This window comes from Stigmatopora argus, chromosome 17 (assembly GCF_051989625.1).
Source record: "Stigmatopora argus isolate UIUO_Sarg chromosome 17, RoL_Sarg_1.0, whole genome shotgun sequence".
Taxonomy (NCBI): domain Eukaryota; kingdom Metazoa; phylum Chordata; class Actinopteri; order Syngnathiformes; family Syngnathidae; genus Stigmatopora; species Stigmatopora argus.
This window is the reverse complement of record NC_135403.1, coordinates 10,918,097-10,935,954: the sequence shown is the minus strand read 5'-3', so window position 1 is coordinate 10,935,954 and position 17,858 is coordinate 10,918,097. Positions and strand designations below refer to the sequence as shown.

The window sequence follows — 17,858 nt, the reverse complement described above, 5'->3', positions numbered from 1 at the left end:
AACATGTTTTTTTTAAGGTCTCACGTCTAAAAATGGTGCCATCTACTGGCAGTAGAGCAGCAGTGTGATGGTATCTCCCCGATCTCCTAGCTACTAATCTAGTGAACTAAATAACATCATACAAATTTACTTTTGACTTGATTTGATCAATTTCACCACATTATCCTCAGTTTTCCGCGATTTCAAGCTTTAACTCATTGTACATTGTTTTCACCATTTAAATTATTTGGCTCTGTGGTTAAGAGAAAAGAATGTGGAAAAAGTGAGCAAAAAAAATCAATCTATCTCTACAACTGAATAAAAATAAACTGACATTCAGCTCTTGAATGGGTTCAAATGAGGAATTTGTCCTCACGGACGAATCGATACGCAGTTTACATGAACATTTTGCATAAACAGCTTTTTTTATATTGCTCACACGATGTATGAAACGAGATTCAGTCACATTCGAATGCATTCACATATCAGACTGATCCACCTTAGATTAAATTGGCCCATTAGGCAGAGTCACGGACATTACTTACGAAATACATCACGAAGAAACAAAACTCCCGCACTGTACTCCAATTCTTCAAGTGTGTGTCCTTTGCATTTTTTCTTTTTTTATCATTTTGCCAATCTTCTAGATCAAGGGTGTCAGACTCGGGTTTGTTCGCGGGCCGCTTGATTTCACGTGGGCCGGACCATTTTAGATATAATATTTAGAATTTGTTTTTATAAATGGATTAAAAGAACTGGATTAAAATCCCTGAATATTCAGTTTTTTATAGATGTAAAACAATGTTTATTTTAACTTTTTTAAAATATTTTTAGATTTTTAAAAAATGGTTTTTGAACTAAAAACACAGAAAAATTGATTAAAAAATGACAATTATTGATTTAAAAGGGGGAAAATCTGTAAATTTAATATACATCAATACTCTTCATTTTAATTTAATCCTAAAACAGAAACTCATGATTTACTTTCTCAGGCCACACAAAATGATGCGGCGGGCCAGATTTGGCCCCCGGGCCACCACTTTGACACATACACTGATATGAATGAGTTTAGGGTTAGCATTTCCGAGACAGTCTGAGACTCATTATACTTTTTCGTGAACTTTCTTATGATTTGTGCAAAGCATTTGATTTTCTTACGCAAAAAGTGGGCCGCCAGACCCCCTGCTGTTTGAGGAAATGTCAAATAGAGAAGAGTTTTAAGCATTGTTTAAAGCGACGGGGTGGTTAAAAATATAGTTGAGTCAATATTTTTAGCAAGAATAATACACAAGAGGCAAACTGGGGCTTGATGATCTCCCGTTGAGAGCTCCCATAAAAAAAACAGAGAACGTGTAACCCAGATGTTTTTTCCCCCTTCCTCCCCATTGCGTGCGTCCCTACTGTGATTATTCCAAAACCTCACGGCTGAAGAAACAAATCAGTTTGAGTGATGGCAAGCGGCGGCAGACGAGTCTTACCTGCCAGAAGTCGGCCACGGTGGAGGGAAGCGGTCCCTGCGAGGCGATGTAAGTGGGGTTGCGGGGGTCGTGGTCCATCTGGGAGCCAGAGAACAGAGTGTGACGCCGTGTTTGGACTGGATGCCAACACATCCTTTTAAATCCCCCCCATCTGGACAGAGACTATCGCTTCCTCCCTTTTACACTCACTGAGGCATTCAGCGTGATTCCTCCTAGCCGCCAATGGGATTTGTGTTTCAAAACATCACCTGCTTTGTAGACCGAGCGCAAAACTAATTGTTGGGTGGAAATCTCAAAGTCCTTGAAGTGCACTGTCGACTAAAGTTGCTAAAAGCGGGATTATTTGATGGTAAAAGTTGAGAAATGCGGTCTCCATCAGTACTGACCTTTTTGTAAGTGACTTTAGGTTTCCAAAAATGACAATTTTTCAGAGTCAAAGCAGTATGGTCTTCAGTAAATTACATTTTTAACTAAGTGGCTGACATTTGACAGCAATCTAATCCATTTTGAATTGAAGGCCTTGGACCAGGGGTCCATCGACGTCAATAACACCGAAATACGATGGTCCCGCCCAGTTCCAATGGAATTGCCATCTACCACCGACAATGGCGGCCAATGAATAATTGTGATCGTCAAGTCTAATTCTTTTTTTTTTTGGTCCTATCAGGCAGTTGTCACACGAACAATTCCCTAGTGAAGGATCAATAAACTCTTATCTTCATGAAGGCAGCAGTACCTAATTCTAAGCCTATAGACTCTAATTTATCTAAAAACACACACACAAATTATAGAATTCCAACGATGTGCAATTCCTTAAACATGACACGCACGCAAGACGCCTATCGCTGCAACAATGTTGTATTTCTGCAATTTTTATTTCTCCACGTTTCCCGGTTAAAATTCCTCACATGGTTTGTGACCGAAAAGGAGAGGGGGGGTTCTCCCCCCCGCTGAAATGAAAGCCAAACGCAAGCGCCGCCGTTTCGTTTAGCCAATCTCAAGGACACAGGCGTGCCGCCGCCACCGCTTGAATACTAAAAACGCAAACATGAAAGCGGCGTCTCGCGTTTTCGGCCGTCCTCCACCCCGCCGTTGTTCCGAGGCGATTACGACGGCGCGGGCGAAGGAAGGCCTTTTCTTTCGTTTGGAGGTAAAAGGGCTCACACAAAATGTCTTCTCGCTTTTAGACTGTGCTTTGAGTCTGCCTTTAAAGCACAAAAGAAACGCGCTGAATACCTAACCAAGCCTCGCTGAAGACGTTCGATACCAAAACCGACACTTTTTGTCTGTTGTCGCTGACTGTGGCAAGTGATTGTCTGTCATTGTCAAAAATTCGGGTATTGTTCTTGACTAGTGAGTGTTTTTATGCTGATTTCAGTTAAACCTCGATTTAACTGACAGAGAACTAACGTATGATTTAATAGAAAGTTCCTACTGGAATTGTAGTCCAAGTCTGTTACTCAAAATGTACGTCAATGTTTTCGAAGCATTTTCACGATCAATAGAGGAAAGTTAGAAGCAAAGGTACATTTTTCTACAAATATTTTGCAGCTATTTTGTATGAATATCGCTATAATTCACAGGAATCTGTCTGACCAAGACTAAAAAGCTTACAGTCACCAAACTTGGTGGGACGGTGCACCTTGGTCAGTGAAAGAATATGTTTACATTTATTGAGCAATTGGTCAATAAAGTACCTCAAAATCGCAGAAAAAAATGATGGTACATAAAGAAATTGGTAATCTAAATACAGTAATACCTTGACATTCGAGTGCCCCAACATAGGAGCAATTTGAGATACGAGTAAAATTCAGTGTATATTTGCCTTGAGATACGAGACAAATTTTATGCATTAAATCAAGGTTGTCAGACTCGGGTTGGTTCACGGGCCGCATTAACGTCAACTCGGTTCCATGTGGGCCGGACCATTTTCGATATAATATTTAGATTTTTTTAAATAAATGGATTCAAATAACTGGATTAAAAGCCCTGAATATTCAGTTTTTTTATAGATCTAAAACAATGTTTATTTTATCTTTTTTAAAATATATTTTTAGATTTTACAAAATGATTTTTGAACTAAAAACACAGAAAAAATGGATTAAAAAATTACAATTATCGATTTAAAAGGGGGAAAATCAGGAAATTTAATATACATCTATACTCTTCATTTTAATTTGATCCTAATATAGAAACTCATGATTTACTTCCTCGGGCCGCACAAAATGATGCGGCGGGCCAGGTTTGGCCCCCGGGCCGCCACTTTGACACCTGTGCATTAAATGGTTTGTTCTCGCTCGACTACTTGCAGTCACATTATAGTTTCAAGTACTGTTACTGAAATTGCTCATGACTATGAACTATTCAAGCATTTTTTGCCATTTCTGATATTTGACCAAAAGCTGAGCACCACTAATTTAGCTCGTTAGCTTCTATCAACTATTTTCCAGAAAAGAGAAGAGCCAGATTAGTTATTATTTGATGGCCTGCTGCCTCGAAGCTAATGAAGAGGAAGAAGCCACATTGACAGACATAATTATCAGTTTTGCTAGACACAGCCGGGGGTCCTTATTGTGGTGTAATTACCCTTCTTTCAACCCCCCCCCCCCCCCCCCCCCCCCCCCCCCAACTGTCCTCTTGTGTCCCACCACTTCCTCGCCCACTTGCATCCCCTCGGTCGTTTAACCCCCGAAATGTTATCCTTTGTTGCGCGCAACCTTGAAAAAACGATACGTGAATATGCCATCAGAGAAAATGGAGCATGTAAAAACGCGTATTGTTTGTTTGCGAGGCGTATAAAGCTTTTAGTGGCGATCCCTCATCTATCTGCGTGGAAAATCCAGAGTCCTGTATTTGAAATGCATAGCTTCCTGTTGCTTTTGATGGAGTCCCTTTGCAGAAGCCTCGGGGGAAATCACAACTGACAACATGTGGTGACTATGGTGGGAGTACTTAAAAAAATAGCCTTAGCCCTCTCCCGCATCGTATTGGATATATCTGGCGATGAATACAAAAAGATGCGTATTGTTTGTTGTGTATTGATGAAATGCACCAAACACATCCTAGCTCAAAAAGAAAGTTCCCCCGCCCATAAAAGATCAATACGCTGAAATCAATGACGACACAAACAGAACAAGCAATAAAAAAACACAGTTAACTGAGCAATACTCACAATTGGGCTGGCGTTGATGTAATCGGAGCCACTGTGGTTATTCTCTGCTTTCAAGGTGATCCTGGAATGATCATCTGTAACAAAGATGCATAATTCATTAGCGTTTTTTGCCCTCCCCGTTGGCCCCCGCGCGGAAAAACGGCAGAATACCACGCCACTCGGCTTGGAAATGAAGCCGAGACGGCGTGCGTGGGGAAAGGAGCCCTTTCATCACCCTTTCATCACGCGCAATTCCGGAATAAGCGCTCCACCTCCATTAAGAGAGGGTCCCTGAAGTCCTCGGTATCTCTATGAAAATCTTAACGCTTTTGAACACACGCCCGGCGTTCCTGTTTAACACGTCGCCTTGAGTGACAGCCGGGCTTCTAATCTCAGACGTCGGTGTGTTATACGCAGTCAAGAGTGGGTGTTTGTGTCACCATTGATTGACAGTTATGCAAAAGAACAAGCCAACTGCTACTTGGCGTCGACTAATTCCCCCAACCGAGTATGGATGGCAACACTTGGGAACACGTCGCGGTGAGAGAGAATTGTCGCTGGTTGTCGTTCGCGTATTGAGAGACGTTAGCCAATCACCATTTTTACCTCGTCCCTTGTCACTGGTGAAACCATGGCATTTTGATGGATATGGCATTTGTGGAATAACAAATAAATGGCTAAATTGGTCTATTTTTATTTTGTCTGAGACTTGCTGCCGATAAAATTTAATGTGATAAAAAAATATAAGTACCATGAGATGACATTTCAAAATACTCCAGATGAACCTATTATTTTCAGGAATGTTCGGTTATCATAGCTAACTATCTAAGGCAAGTGTCAAAGTGGCGGCCCGGGGGCCAAATCTGGCCCGGCGCATCATTTTGTGTGGCCCGGGAAAGTAAATGATGAGTGCCGACTTTCTGTTTTAGGATCAAATTCAAATGAAGAGTATAGATGTATATTAAATTTCCTGATTTTCCCCCTTTTAAATCAATAATTGTCATTTTTTAATACATTTTTTCTGTGTTTTTAGTTCAAAAATCATTTTGTAAAACCAAAAAATATATAAAAAAAGCTAAAATAAACATGGTTTTAGATCTATAACAAGCTGAATATTCAGGGCTTTTAATCCATTTATAATAAAAAAAAACTAAATATTATATCTAAAATGGTCCGGCCCACGTGAAATCAAGTTGACGTTAAGGCGGCCTGCGAACCAACCCGAGTCTGACACCCTTGACTAAGGATTGTTTTGAGTCTTGCACGACTACTCGAGTATTTCTGAGTACAATAGCGAAGTTTATTTTACCTTGTTTACTGAACCTGAATGTGCCTCAGCAGAAACAATTACCTTTGTGTTGCAATTCTTGGAAAGAAAGGTTTTCCCAACCTTCTATGGTATGTTTTGCAACCGGTATTCCATAGCTCGGTAGTCAGAACGCTCGACTGCCAAGGCAGTGTATTGATGTCATTGCTACAACCAAGACTGCTTTGTAAAATTCCCAATTATTGAAAAACTATACTTTATGCTCAGTGTTAATATCTTCATCACCATAGCTGCCAGTATTTTTAATTTTTTTTAAGTACTTACATGCAAGTACGGCATCCGAGCGGTTCTTCCTGACGCTCTGCTCGCTCCGGGCCACGTTACAGGCGGCAGGTTCAGCTTGGTACGAACACAGCGCCTCCCACTCTCGCTCCAGACGGTTCTTGTTCTTCAAGTGGTCCTCCATGTACGACTGAGAGAAAACAACATTTTCCATTTCACGCCACCACAAGACAAGAAAGGTGCCCAGACGTTAGGCGGCGAGAAAGCTTGCGTTAGGTGGCGGGGTAATGTTATTTTCTAGTTGGAGGCGGATTGAAAACACAATTAAGACTCCTGAGAGGTTTGTCGGCTGTAGAAATACTTGAGGGTTGTTTCGATGTCGCCCTTTGCCGCTTGCACTGCCACTGATAAGATTGTCTGCGTTTAAGCCGTCGTTCGCGGAGGACAAAATTGAATTCGCAAGAGAGACAAAGATGGCCAAAAAAGAAGGGGGACGCTGCATGTGTTTGTGTGTATTCAGCCAAATCGGGGGGCAAGTCTTAGGGAGATTAGCTGGCAAGGCGAGTTTTCTTTTTTTTTTTTTAAAGAAGGCGCCATTTTTACCCCTTTCTTGTCCTGTATCATAGTTCCCCTCCTGATGCGGGTTAAATGGTTTAGACCGCTTTTGTGCGGGGTGGAAGATTACAGACTCATAAACTGATGTCAGGGATCAGCTGGCTAATACAATGAAAGCGATACCCACATGCGTGGCGTGTTTATCCAGTATTAAAAAGGGCGTAGGTAGGCCCAGCGTCTTCATTGTGGCATTTTGCGCTATCTGTCAGCTGCTAAAAGCACGTCTTTGCGGAATAAAAAACACAAATGGCGTCTAGCCCGTAATCACAAATAGGCCTGTCCAGCACACAATGGGTAATTATCCATGTATGGCTAATGAATTCACATGTCTCTGACAGGATATTGGGGGACTCTTTAAGACGCGTATACAAATGGGACTAATGATGGGAATCAAAGTTTATTGTTAGGTATGAAAGCTAAAGTGCCAGAGAGGTCCTAAAATCAAGCACTCCTGATTTAATGAGACAGCACAGTGTTTTCCACCTTCACCTTTCATCTTAAAATCCAAATTGTTCTCTGCTGTTGTTGAATTTCTCTTCATCCAAGTGTCATACCAAATTCTATACCAAATTATTCGACTGCTATTCTTGATTTTTCAGACTGCCTCTTATTTTCTTGGGTAATGCTCATTTCCACTGGATTATTGTTCTTTTCTGGGTAATATTACAGTCTAAAAAGGAGTATTGTTCTTGACTATCTGGTTATTTGTGATAGTTACCATATTTTCCAGACTATAAGACGCACTCTTAACTCAAGTGTGACTTATGTACTTTTTTTTCTGACCAGAAGAGCCTATTATTTTGTTTTTTTTTCGTTAAAATTATCTGAAAACTGGCTATATTATGTGATGCTATTGTTATTTTAACATATTTTTGTTCTTGGTTCCTGATCAAATAATAATATACGATTAAATATATTTTTTCCATTCCATTGTGCATTACTTGAGCGGTGCGACTTATACTCAGATGCGACTTACAGCCCGAAAAATACGGTACTTGTTTTCCCCTCGACTTCCCTGACCAAGTATTACTTCTGATGATCTGTTCGTCCCCAAATATTCTACCATAATTTCCCCGGGTGTTGTGTCGGACTGCTCTGAGTTAGTTCCTGACAAGCTGAATACAGTTTCCATATCTGGCAATTATACACTAGCCTACCTGAGGAGGCCTGCTTGGACAACTTTGATAATTTTCCTTCCCAGTTAAGTATGGAAGCATTCCTCCCGCCAAACTAAGTCGTAAAGTACTTTTTCATTTGAGTCCTCCTTTCCCCAGCGGCTGCCCGTCACCTGTCATGTTGTACTCTCTCCAGCATCACATCCGCTCCCAAGTGCATCGCACTCTATTCAAACGACATCCTGAATTGATTGCCTTCTACATTCATATTTCTGCCTTAACGCCACGTAGCCGCCAACCGGCAGCCCCCCTCCCCCCCTCCCCCTTATCGGGGCGACGAGCTCCCGGCGCGAGGCGGCCGACCGTGGCTTATTCCGCAGACAGGCGAGGCAAGGTTTAGCGAACGAGGGGAGGATTACGTGTGCCAATCAGGGACTCGGGATGAGGGAGGCCCGCATGTCAGGGAAACAATGGCTAATCCCATAAAGCAGTCTGCTCAACGGCCGAGTCCGCCGGGCCAAATCGGGATGAAGGCGGACCGCCGGCAACAGGTGACACATTACTGTCAAATTCAAACTAACGGCACTCGGTAAAAGGGGAGAGGGAGGGCAAGGTGGGGAGATTTATGAAGGTAAACCAGAGGTGGGAAAAGTAAGCTCTGCTATTTAATCCGCCCCTTACATATTTACATGACTGGTTAATAACTCAATTCAAGAATCAGTCTATTGATTTATTGTATACAAATATAATTAAAATAATTGACGATCTACGGTATAGTTTGTACATTATTGCACCATATGAGTATTTACTTATATTCACTGTATATGAGAACATTTTGATTAGTCGTTTCGTTGCTAAAATGAATGCTTTTTATATTTAAACAATTTGACTTGTGGAAAAAAGTGAGTAAAATAAATGTGCATGATTTTTAGGATTTTGAAAAAAAATTAATAATGTATGAGTAAAACATTTGTGTTGAGTTCATTAATTATACAAAAATTTAATAAGAAGAATGATAATGAACCAACCTATTTGAGTGTTTTGTATCATTGTTGAATCTTTTTTTAACCTCATCTATAAAACACTACCCGTTCCAAAACACTGCAACATGAGTAAAATACTTACTAATACTAAAATGGAACAACAAGAATGATGGTTTATTCATAAACCAACCTATTTAAGCATTTTGCATCCACGTCGCCTCTTTTTTTAACCTCATCTACAAAACAGCAGCAGTTCCAAAATCAATGTTGGCCCCTGAGCCCACTGCAACTGTACACCAATTGTCCTTAACAATTCACCTCCAAAACTAAATTAAACGGCCACAGGCCATGAAAATCACGCAGGTGCCCAGGGCAAGATAATGAATAAATGTAAGTATCCCAGCGGCCATTCTGTCAACCATTTTCCACCAAGGCATTTTTTCCCTGCATTCCGTACATGTGGTGCTGTCCGTGGTCAATGCGCTGCTGTCCGTGGTCCTGAACCGAGTGGGTTACCTGACTTTTACACGGCGGTAACGGCTTGCGTCAAAGTATCTCCGGATTAAACAAGGAGGAGCTGATAACTCAGCATAAGGGGGCTTCCAATTTCACTCGGCAAGTTACAAAAGACTTTTTCAGCTTTAGTACACTAAGTATTCATCGGCCTTCTCCCCCAAAGCGCAAATAGAGTGGGAGCGACAGAGAGAGATGAGATGGCAAATATATGCCCGAGATGAGCGATAAGAAGGCAATCACACACATGGTTTGACAGGAGATGATGGGGGGAATGGTAAGAAGGGTCTCGTGAGGGGCCCCTTTCCAAAATGGAGGGCTCCTGGAATCGTTCTGCTCTCAAAGTTCACCTAAGAGACAATCTATTTTTATTTATGTATTTATAGTTTGACATCACACATACCCTGTATGCTAATTGTTAACAATTTTAGATGAAATGCAAAAAAAATATTAGAACAATACTATTTAATTTGTGCATTTTTTTACCCGCAGAAATTATTTTTAAAGTCATATTAAAGTTCCTTCAGAAAGATTTCTTTAGAAACATTAACACACTTGTTTATCATGTCATTACAATTTAAATTAATGATAAAATAAAGTAATAAATAAAAATATAATTAAAATGAAGTCCGTTGAGAATGAAAAATATGTCAAATGGGTAAATAAAGGAGAATACTGCATATATGGTTGAAAATAAGTAAGAACCAGTTGGCCTTATATTGAAATCTCATTTCTCTAACACCCAAAATGTAGGGTAATGACATATAAATTTAGGCTAAGGTCTGGAAATAGTGTATGAACCCATTCCTAATGGGTCGCCAATAGTCAGAGCAGAAAGGTTACAAGACAATTCTCACTACCATGAACGTACAGCAAAATGTCACCTCATTCTGATGAGCTTCATTCAGAACAAGCACGAGCTGATGGTTGTCTCTTTCAATCACCGTAAATGTCAACGTTATGTCAACACGCGGCGTATTTTAAAAACACTTAGCTTGGAAGGCAACTTCCAATTTGTGCTTGCGACAGATAGCACAGATCGCTTCATTTGCTGCTATGGAGAAGCTAAGGCTAATAATCATAACAGCACGCCTCCGAGAAATGATTCACAGGCCCCTTTTTTTGTTGTTGGCGCCGCGCTATTGTCGCCACGTTCAAAGGGGGAGCTCGGCACAAACAAGCTTTGACGAGTGTAAGAAAAAGCCATCTATTAGCGGCGGTACGAGGCATTACTCACATTCCCTCTCATTCATTACAGCCTGCCCTTATATAATAGGCAGACGTGGCGGGTGATGAATGCGGGCGCCATTAATGGAAACACTGCCAGGCATCTCTCCGTCTCTTTTATCAAGCTTGTCTCGAATGAATGACGTGCCGCAAAATTAAAACAATCCATTGTGTGCATGCGAGGTAGGAAAGCCTCGCCCTACCCCCCAAAAAAGACCCGTAATTACTCGGACCCCGACGACAATCACGGATGGGGGAAATTATATTTCAGGAGGAGAAAAAAAATAAAAATCTGGCTTATTTTGCCACGGTAGAGAGTGCAAAGATAATGAGAGAAAATCACAGAGCGGCGCGTTGCAAATATGGGGAAAAAACGTAGAGGAGATAAAAAGCCGGATGATTTGATAAGAGTTCTAAAGAGACTGAGGTGAGCCAAGAATGATGAACAGATTTGATATATATATATATATTTATGTTTTTTTTGTTCACGCAGTGCTGCTGTCAATTTCTCTAAAGTTGAAAAACAACTCGGAAGATCAATAATAAAACGCTATTCATCCAAGAAGCTCTATTTTCAACCAGCTGGAGATGCGAAAACATTCTTCGTTTCATGACTACACCCACAACACAAATAAAAGACTTTTAATTCTTGTTATTGGTGAATATATTTGGAGAGTTATTGTATGACTAAATGGTGCAATTTGTGTAAAAAGAAGCTGTGGAGGATTTTAATCTTGGTGATGTTGATTAAAAATGGGAGGGACGTCAATTGTTTTGGTGAGAATGTTGGATTTAATGGGGAGTTTGGGGTGGAAAATGTGAAGCAGTGGGAAATATGTGTCATGTTTTATGAATAAAAGGGAATCTATGAATTTGATGTTATGCTACTTGGAATTATATGGGTCTGCCATTGGAATTTAATGGGCTTTATATGTTATAAAAATGTCAGATTTGGGGTAAAAAATGTGAAAATATTTGAAACCTTTTAAAAATAGATTCAGTTTGGACTGCGGTAATTGAGAGGAACAGGAAAATATGAATGTGTGATGTGTCAGGGAATTTTTGGGGGTTAAAAAAAAGTAAAAAGTGAATGTGAGGATCAATTCCAACTATGATTGTAATGCTATAACATAAATAGGAATACACGAATGTGTGATGTTAAAAGTGTCAATGGGCTCTAATATTTTTTAAAGGTATTTTTTTGGGGTAAAAAATGAAAATATGTGAGACTTTTTGCTGTTATGTTGAAAAGTAAAGCGATAATTTTCGGATCAATTTGGTTGCTTACCAGTATCATGTGGCCAGTGGAGATGTCCATGTTGGAGGGGACGGGCTCCTCGCACCAGGAGGAGGTGCTGCTGCGTGTGGACGGGCTGCCCGCCCCGGGCCCATCGCTAAACTGCGACGACACGCTGTTAAGGCGCGAGTGGCGCAGCGTCTCCGGACGCTCCGACGTCCGGATAGCCATGCGTTGGCGACACAACTCCTGAGGGGGAAAAAAATAAACAAATTAACAATGCAAATACATATAAAGTATGTCCGACATTTCACTGAAAACAGGCGTTAAAAGGACATACGCTGCCCTCTAGTGGAAATGAGAGTATTTAATCGAATAAACTGTCACCTCAGAAACTTTCACGTTCACACACGAAGTCAATGCCCATTTTTTGCTCCTTCAGACCACTCAAAATAAGGCACCCCTAGCATTTCCTTCCAATTCAGATAGATATTAAAATTTGAATGATGGATTATTTGCGGTTATTAGCATCGTGTGCTTCTACTGTCCACTATGCAACGATAAAACTAAAAATTACCAAATTGCCACACAATAAAAGGGTATTATATTGTATTTTCTTTTAAGAAAAACAAAAATAACAATATGCCACAGCACACACACGTCAAACAAATCAGACATTTGAAAGATGGATTAAGCAACCTTTCGCCCTAAACAAGCAGTGGCGCTCATCCATGATTCAAATAACAGCCAAGACTGGGATGCATTTATGCATTATATTCTGATGGATATCTTTAGTTTGCAAAAAAAAAGTGCTTCTCCACGACTTTTATCAGGATTTCAAATGACTCAGCTTTTTCAAAATTGCACCCCTGTGCAGTCAAAATATGAATACGGGCTATTGTCTACTTATTAACAAGATATAGGGGACGCTTTTATTTATATATTTATTTTAAATTCTGCATTAAAACTTTACAAGCAACTTTGGCCTCGGTAATAAAGTGATATATAGAAACGGTATTCTCATAATGTTGATAGGGGGAGACGTCGCTTCATTGTTACTGTCATTCATTTATTTTTAACACTGCTTATCCTTCTCAGGTTCGCAAAAGGCAGATTAAATCCTTGACTGGTCGCCAATCAGTCATAGGGGACACATGGAGACAAATATTTGCACTCACAACCACTACTCGGCTACTCAGCGGGAATCTAACCCACACAGTTTGCACCAAAGTCAGGCAAAAGAACCACTGCACCATCATGTCTGTCACTGTACTATTTATCTCTGTCTATGTATGTGTATATTTATTTATTATTCAAATTTTCCAATGAAACCAGTCAATGATTCGCAATGGATGTCTGTAAATATTGGGAACCAAAAATATATTTTTCATTCATTTTTTGAGCACCCGCTATCTTAATGCTAGGTGCTATTGTATAAATAATAAGAAAACCATGTTTGGAATAATCAAAAATTGAGAAATTAATCCAGATGGGATGTGAAAAAAATATTATTTTTTTTCCCGAAAAAATTTCCCAACTCTATGATTGATGGATGAACACTAAAACCAAAGAAATGCATTCTGGGAGGGCCAACTTAGTTTTTTTCTCTCTTGAGAATACTTTGTTAACGTATCTTTACATTCTTTTTCTTATTGCGTTCTTCTGTAATTTCCCTATAGCAATAAAGGCTTATTCTATCTCATCAGATGTCTGGCATTATGGCTCATTTCTTATCTTTTCAAAGTCACCACAATCTTCCCGAAGCATCGTGTAGCGTTTCGGCCCGACACTTCCTTTGGAATTCATTTCCATGCTCAATAACAACCGAGGCCTGAGAAAAAGGCATTGTGGGAAGGCAGCGCACGCTATCCGCTGATCTATCAACCTGATATTTCCCTGAGGGTTGCAGCCCTGCTCCTGGATTCCTTTTATTTATTTTTTTCCCCTCCCCTCACCGCCGTCAAGACTTTAATGATTAGAGTCATGAAGCGGCGCCCCGAGCCTCGGCCTTGGGGCAACATCCAAGTCCACCTCATAATTCATTCGACTTCTACGCCGCCGCCTCGCGGGAAGCCCAGCTCGGACCGGATGCCGAGGTGAGATACGTCCCAGGCTTTTGTGACCCACACCTTCTTTTCAAAGTGAGAATAGCAACGGGGGGAAAAACATCAAAAGTAGACTCTTACAGCAAGGATGGACATTTTTTTGACTAAACTTCCAATCAATTCACACATTGGAGAGCGTTCGGCTGTCTCGCGCCGTGTCGGGAGGAGATATGGAGGCGTAAACTCGATTAAATATTGAAAATGTTAACAAGGCACACAAGCTAAATGTGTTCTGAGTGCACAGCTGAGCCCCAATGTGGTTAATCAATATTTCCCCTGGCCACCGGGGGCCCAGGAAGGGGGGAGGAATAGGTCACGGTGGCGTCACACACATCTTCATAATGTCATTCCATACTTTTTTTTTTATTGGCTGCCAATGCAAAGATGGCCAATCTGCTGTTGACCACCGTTAACACCCTGACGCTCACACGCGACACCCTTCATTGTGTACGTGTGCTAACAATGTTATAATTAGCTAAAATGTGTTGGGGAAAAAAACTCAAAAAATAAATTTGGGATTATACATGCAAAATATAATTGTAAACATCCAGCAGACTGAAAATAATCGATTTTTTTCTTCAAATTAGTGATTTACTTTTGATTTTTTCTTTTTAATGTTAGCCATGACGGTGGAGTAATGTTATGAAACTGTCATAGGATGTGGCTTAGATCTTACGGTATTGTAAAAGTCAAGTAAATTTCATTTATTTTCCTCATAGGAAATAAACAATTACAATGAATATCGTGAATCTGGTGTCTGTGTGCATAGAGGATATCATTGAATTTGCCAAATCATGGGCTGAGCACGCCTGTCCAACGACCGATCGGAAGAGGAGCGAGAAGCCTCCCGATTGGCTGACAGAAAGTGTGAGAGTGCACGTCTCCGAACCTGATAGGTCGCCGTGGCATCGTTGCCGGTGTCAGTTCCCAAGCTGGAGAGTTTCTCTTTCATGCGCAGGTGGGAGCGCTGGCGCACACAGAAGAAGGTGGCCGACACCAACAGCACCACCAGGATGAAGAGCACGCATAGGACCGAGAGAACCACCAATTGGCCCGACTCCACGCGGGTTTCTTTCACCACGGGGATGCGGCTCAGGCTCCCCCTCTGGAAGAAAGCATAAGAGGGGGAAAGCGACGGTCAAAATGGGGGGGAACATGGGTGGGAAAACTGCGGCACGTGGGGTGTAAAAGGCCCGAGAGCAAAGCAAATTTGAAAAAAAAAAATACTTTATGGGAATAAAAGATAATACCACAGGTTTTTATACATTTTTCAAGAAATATTCCTTAACATTTTACATCAAAAGCAATAATTCTGCCACGTTTCTATTGTTTTAGTTCTTGTTTCGATGTTTTTCTTCAGAGAAGATGAGCCATTTTTCCTACAAAATATTGAGGAACGTTGTGGGAATGAATGAAATAAAAGTGTAGACAAAAAAAAATGAATTTTAGCATATTGGTAATATATATATATTGGTAATTTTGTTTTGAGTTGCTGGCTGCCTGTACTTATAATAAAATCATGTAAAACAGGGCCTGAGAAGGTCCAATTAATGATCATGTTTAAAAAAAAAAGGCAAATCATATTTGAAAAATTGACTTTATTGGCTATTTTTGTTTACTATGCTGTATCAGGGGTATCCATTTCAAATATCTGGTCCGTTTTTTTTCAGTCAGATGCGAACCATAAAATTCTGTGAAATTTGGGCATAACTTTGTTCTGCTATACTCATTCTACAAAAAAAATCCTAAATCATACCCCAATGTAACAAACCCCTGATGGAGCAATATTCCTTCAGAGTAAACAAATAAATCCTCCATTAAAAACATGAAACCCACACATGCTCAAATTGTAACATGACATCCCACTTTCCATTCTTTCAGGCTTCTCGTTTGGAACAAAACTGGGATTCGCCCCGTGCACCCCCCCTACTCATTAGCCAGCTAATACCGGCCTCATATAATGCGCATTCAGACAGCACCTCAAACCCCAGCGCCCCCCGCCCCCTTGTCCACTACTGCCTCCCACTACAGACATTCACAATCCCATTTAGAGCTGGCAAGGCCAGGCCAGGCGCTGTGCAGCTGCATAGAGGTCGGGAGCCTAAAAGCTTGTGAGATTAATTAGCTCCTGGCTGGATTAGGCGGTGAAGCAAGTGCAGCGTCAATGGATAGCAACCACTCTTGCTATGGATTAAGAACAAAAAAAAAGGGAAAGTTCTGACCCCAACAGAAAGAAATGCTCTGCTTTTATAATAGGAGCTACAAGATTGTTAAACCAGGGAGTTTGTTTTCCGATTCCTGCAATAAAAGCGTTTGTTTACGAGAAATGCCTTTCTAAGGCAGTTTATACTAAAATTGATCCAGTAAAAAAAGATAAATAGCACAAAGATTGACACTTTGAATGCATAAAGACGTTGCTTCGATCCTTGAACCAAACAAGCCAACGTTTTTTGTTAAGTCAGTGGAAGAAAGAAGAAAAATTTCATCAAGTTGATGCACTGAATGTTGCGTACAAGGTTAGCTATAAACATCCGCTTTGCGAGTATAAATGGACAATTGTTCAGTCCTAAGAAAAGGAGAATTTCATTCAAATATGTCATGATTAAAACGGAAGCAGCTAGGTTCCCTCCATAAAAATGATTTACCTCGTGATCACCAACGTGCAATTGATCGGTGACTTAAAGTGGAATATATTTCATACGTTTGTCACGACTAACATGGCAGCTGCTAAAATAAAACATCCAATAAAACGCAAACATACAATTGTGTCTTTTAAAGGAGGTCTAACCTGGCAGTTTAAGTAAAAGCCAGCACGTAAACGTACAATTGTTTTAAGTGCAATCAATGTTCATGTTACTTCACCAAGTTGTGTTTTAGTTCCATTTGGAAAAATGTGTTGTTTGGCTTGCTATAAATAGCCCCCCATTTTTTTGTTTTTTTTGGCGGGTAGGGACGAGAAGGGGGTGTCCAAGGTGGGAGTGTGTGGATTAAAAAGTTTTACAAAAAGGCATATTATTAATAACTGGGCCATTTGCTTTAGTGAACAAACCCGAAGGGCCCAAATTTAAAAGCATAATTAAAAAGGGATTACAAGAAATGCGTTGGTTTTTCAATAAACAGTTAAAGGACACAAAATGTCTGCAAAATCACCAGTCCAAAAAAGATGGGGATGAAATTTAACGTGAAGAGTGGTGACATCTTGTGAGAGCAAAAAAAAAAAAAAAACACAATTCTAGCTCGACCTTGCGGCTTGTTAGTTTAAGCGGGTTCTCATCCGGCGGTGGGCCGGACCGCCGCTGCCTGCTCGTCGTTCCAATCAAAGATCAGAAGGGGGGGTGTTGCGTTTGCATTGAGGGTGTTTATTTTGCAGGGCAATTATAATCCTCTTTGATATCCTCGCACAAAAAAATGAACAAAAACATTAAAAGACACTGTCTAGAAAAAAAAAAACGGTTTAATTAACTATTTCGGCCAGAGTGAACATTCAGATGGTAAAATGACCATTTGGGTTTCGTACCAAAAATTATGCATATTTGGATTCAATGAAACTGAAGGGTGCGCAAAAAAGGGGAAATCTAGTGCAATAATTGCTGCAAAACTCAGTGTAGATGTTACTAGGATTACATAGAATGGAAGCTTAGATCTTGTTGGGGGGGGGTTGGTAATAAGTCTGGATGTTGAAGGGGGTACATGTGAATTTTTTAGATCATTGCATTGTTTTTTTTTATTTTAGGAGGTATGTTCCTTTGTTAAGACAAGATGTGAGTGCAAATGTAAATTTTCTGCATGAGTTGCACTGCATTAGACCGAACAATTAGTTTTTTTTAAGGGGTTGGCATTGTTTACATTTTATAGCAGCGAATCCATTAGACGGCCTATTTAGATCCTCCAAATTAGTTTAGGTCT

The 17,858-nt window shown here is 40.4% G+C and overlaps 1 protein-coding gene across 1 annotated transcript in view; it reads right to left on the bottom strand.

The window, feature by feature from the left end:
- Window positions 1-17,858, bottom strand: part of ptprn2 (protein tyrosine phosphatase receptor type N2) — a 108,967-nt gene that overhangs the window by 23,204 nt on the left and 67,905 nt on the right. Inside the window, exons 12-16 of the mRNA XM_077624024.1 lie at window positions 14,842-15,057; window positions 11,899-12,096; window positions 6,200-6,347; window positions 4,630-4,703; window positions 1,458-1,535 (exon numbers count right to left, since the gene is read on the bottom strand). Coding sequence (XP_077480150.1) covers window positions 1,458-1,535; window positions 4,630-4,703; window positions 6,200-6,347; window positions 11,899-12,096; window positions 14,842-15,057 — 714 coding nt within the window. The remainder of the gene's footprint in view (window positions 1-1,457; window positions 1,536-4,629; window positions 4,704-6,199; window positions 6,348-11,898; window positions 12,097-14,841; window positions 15,058-17,858) is intronic.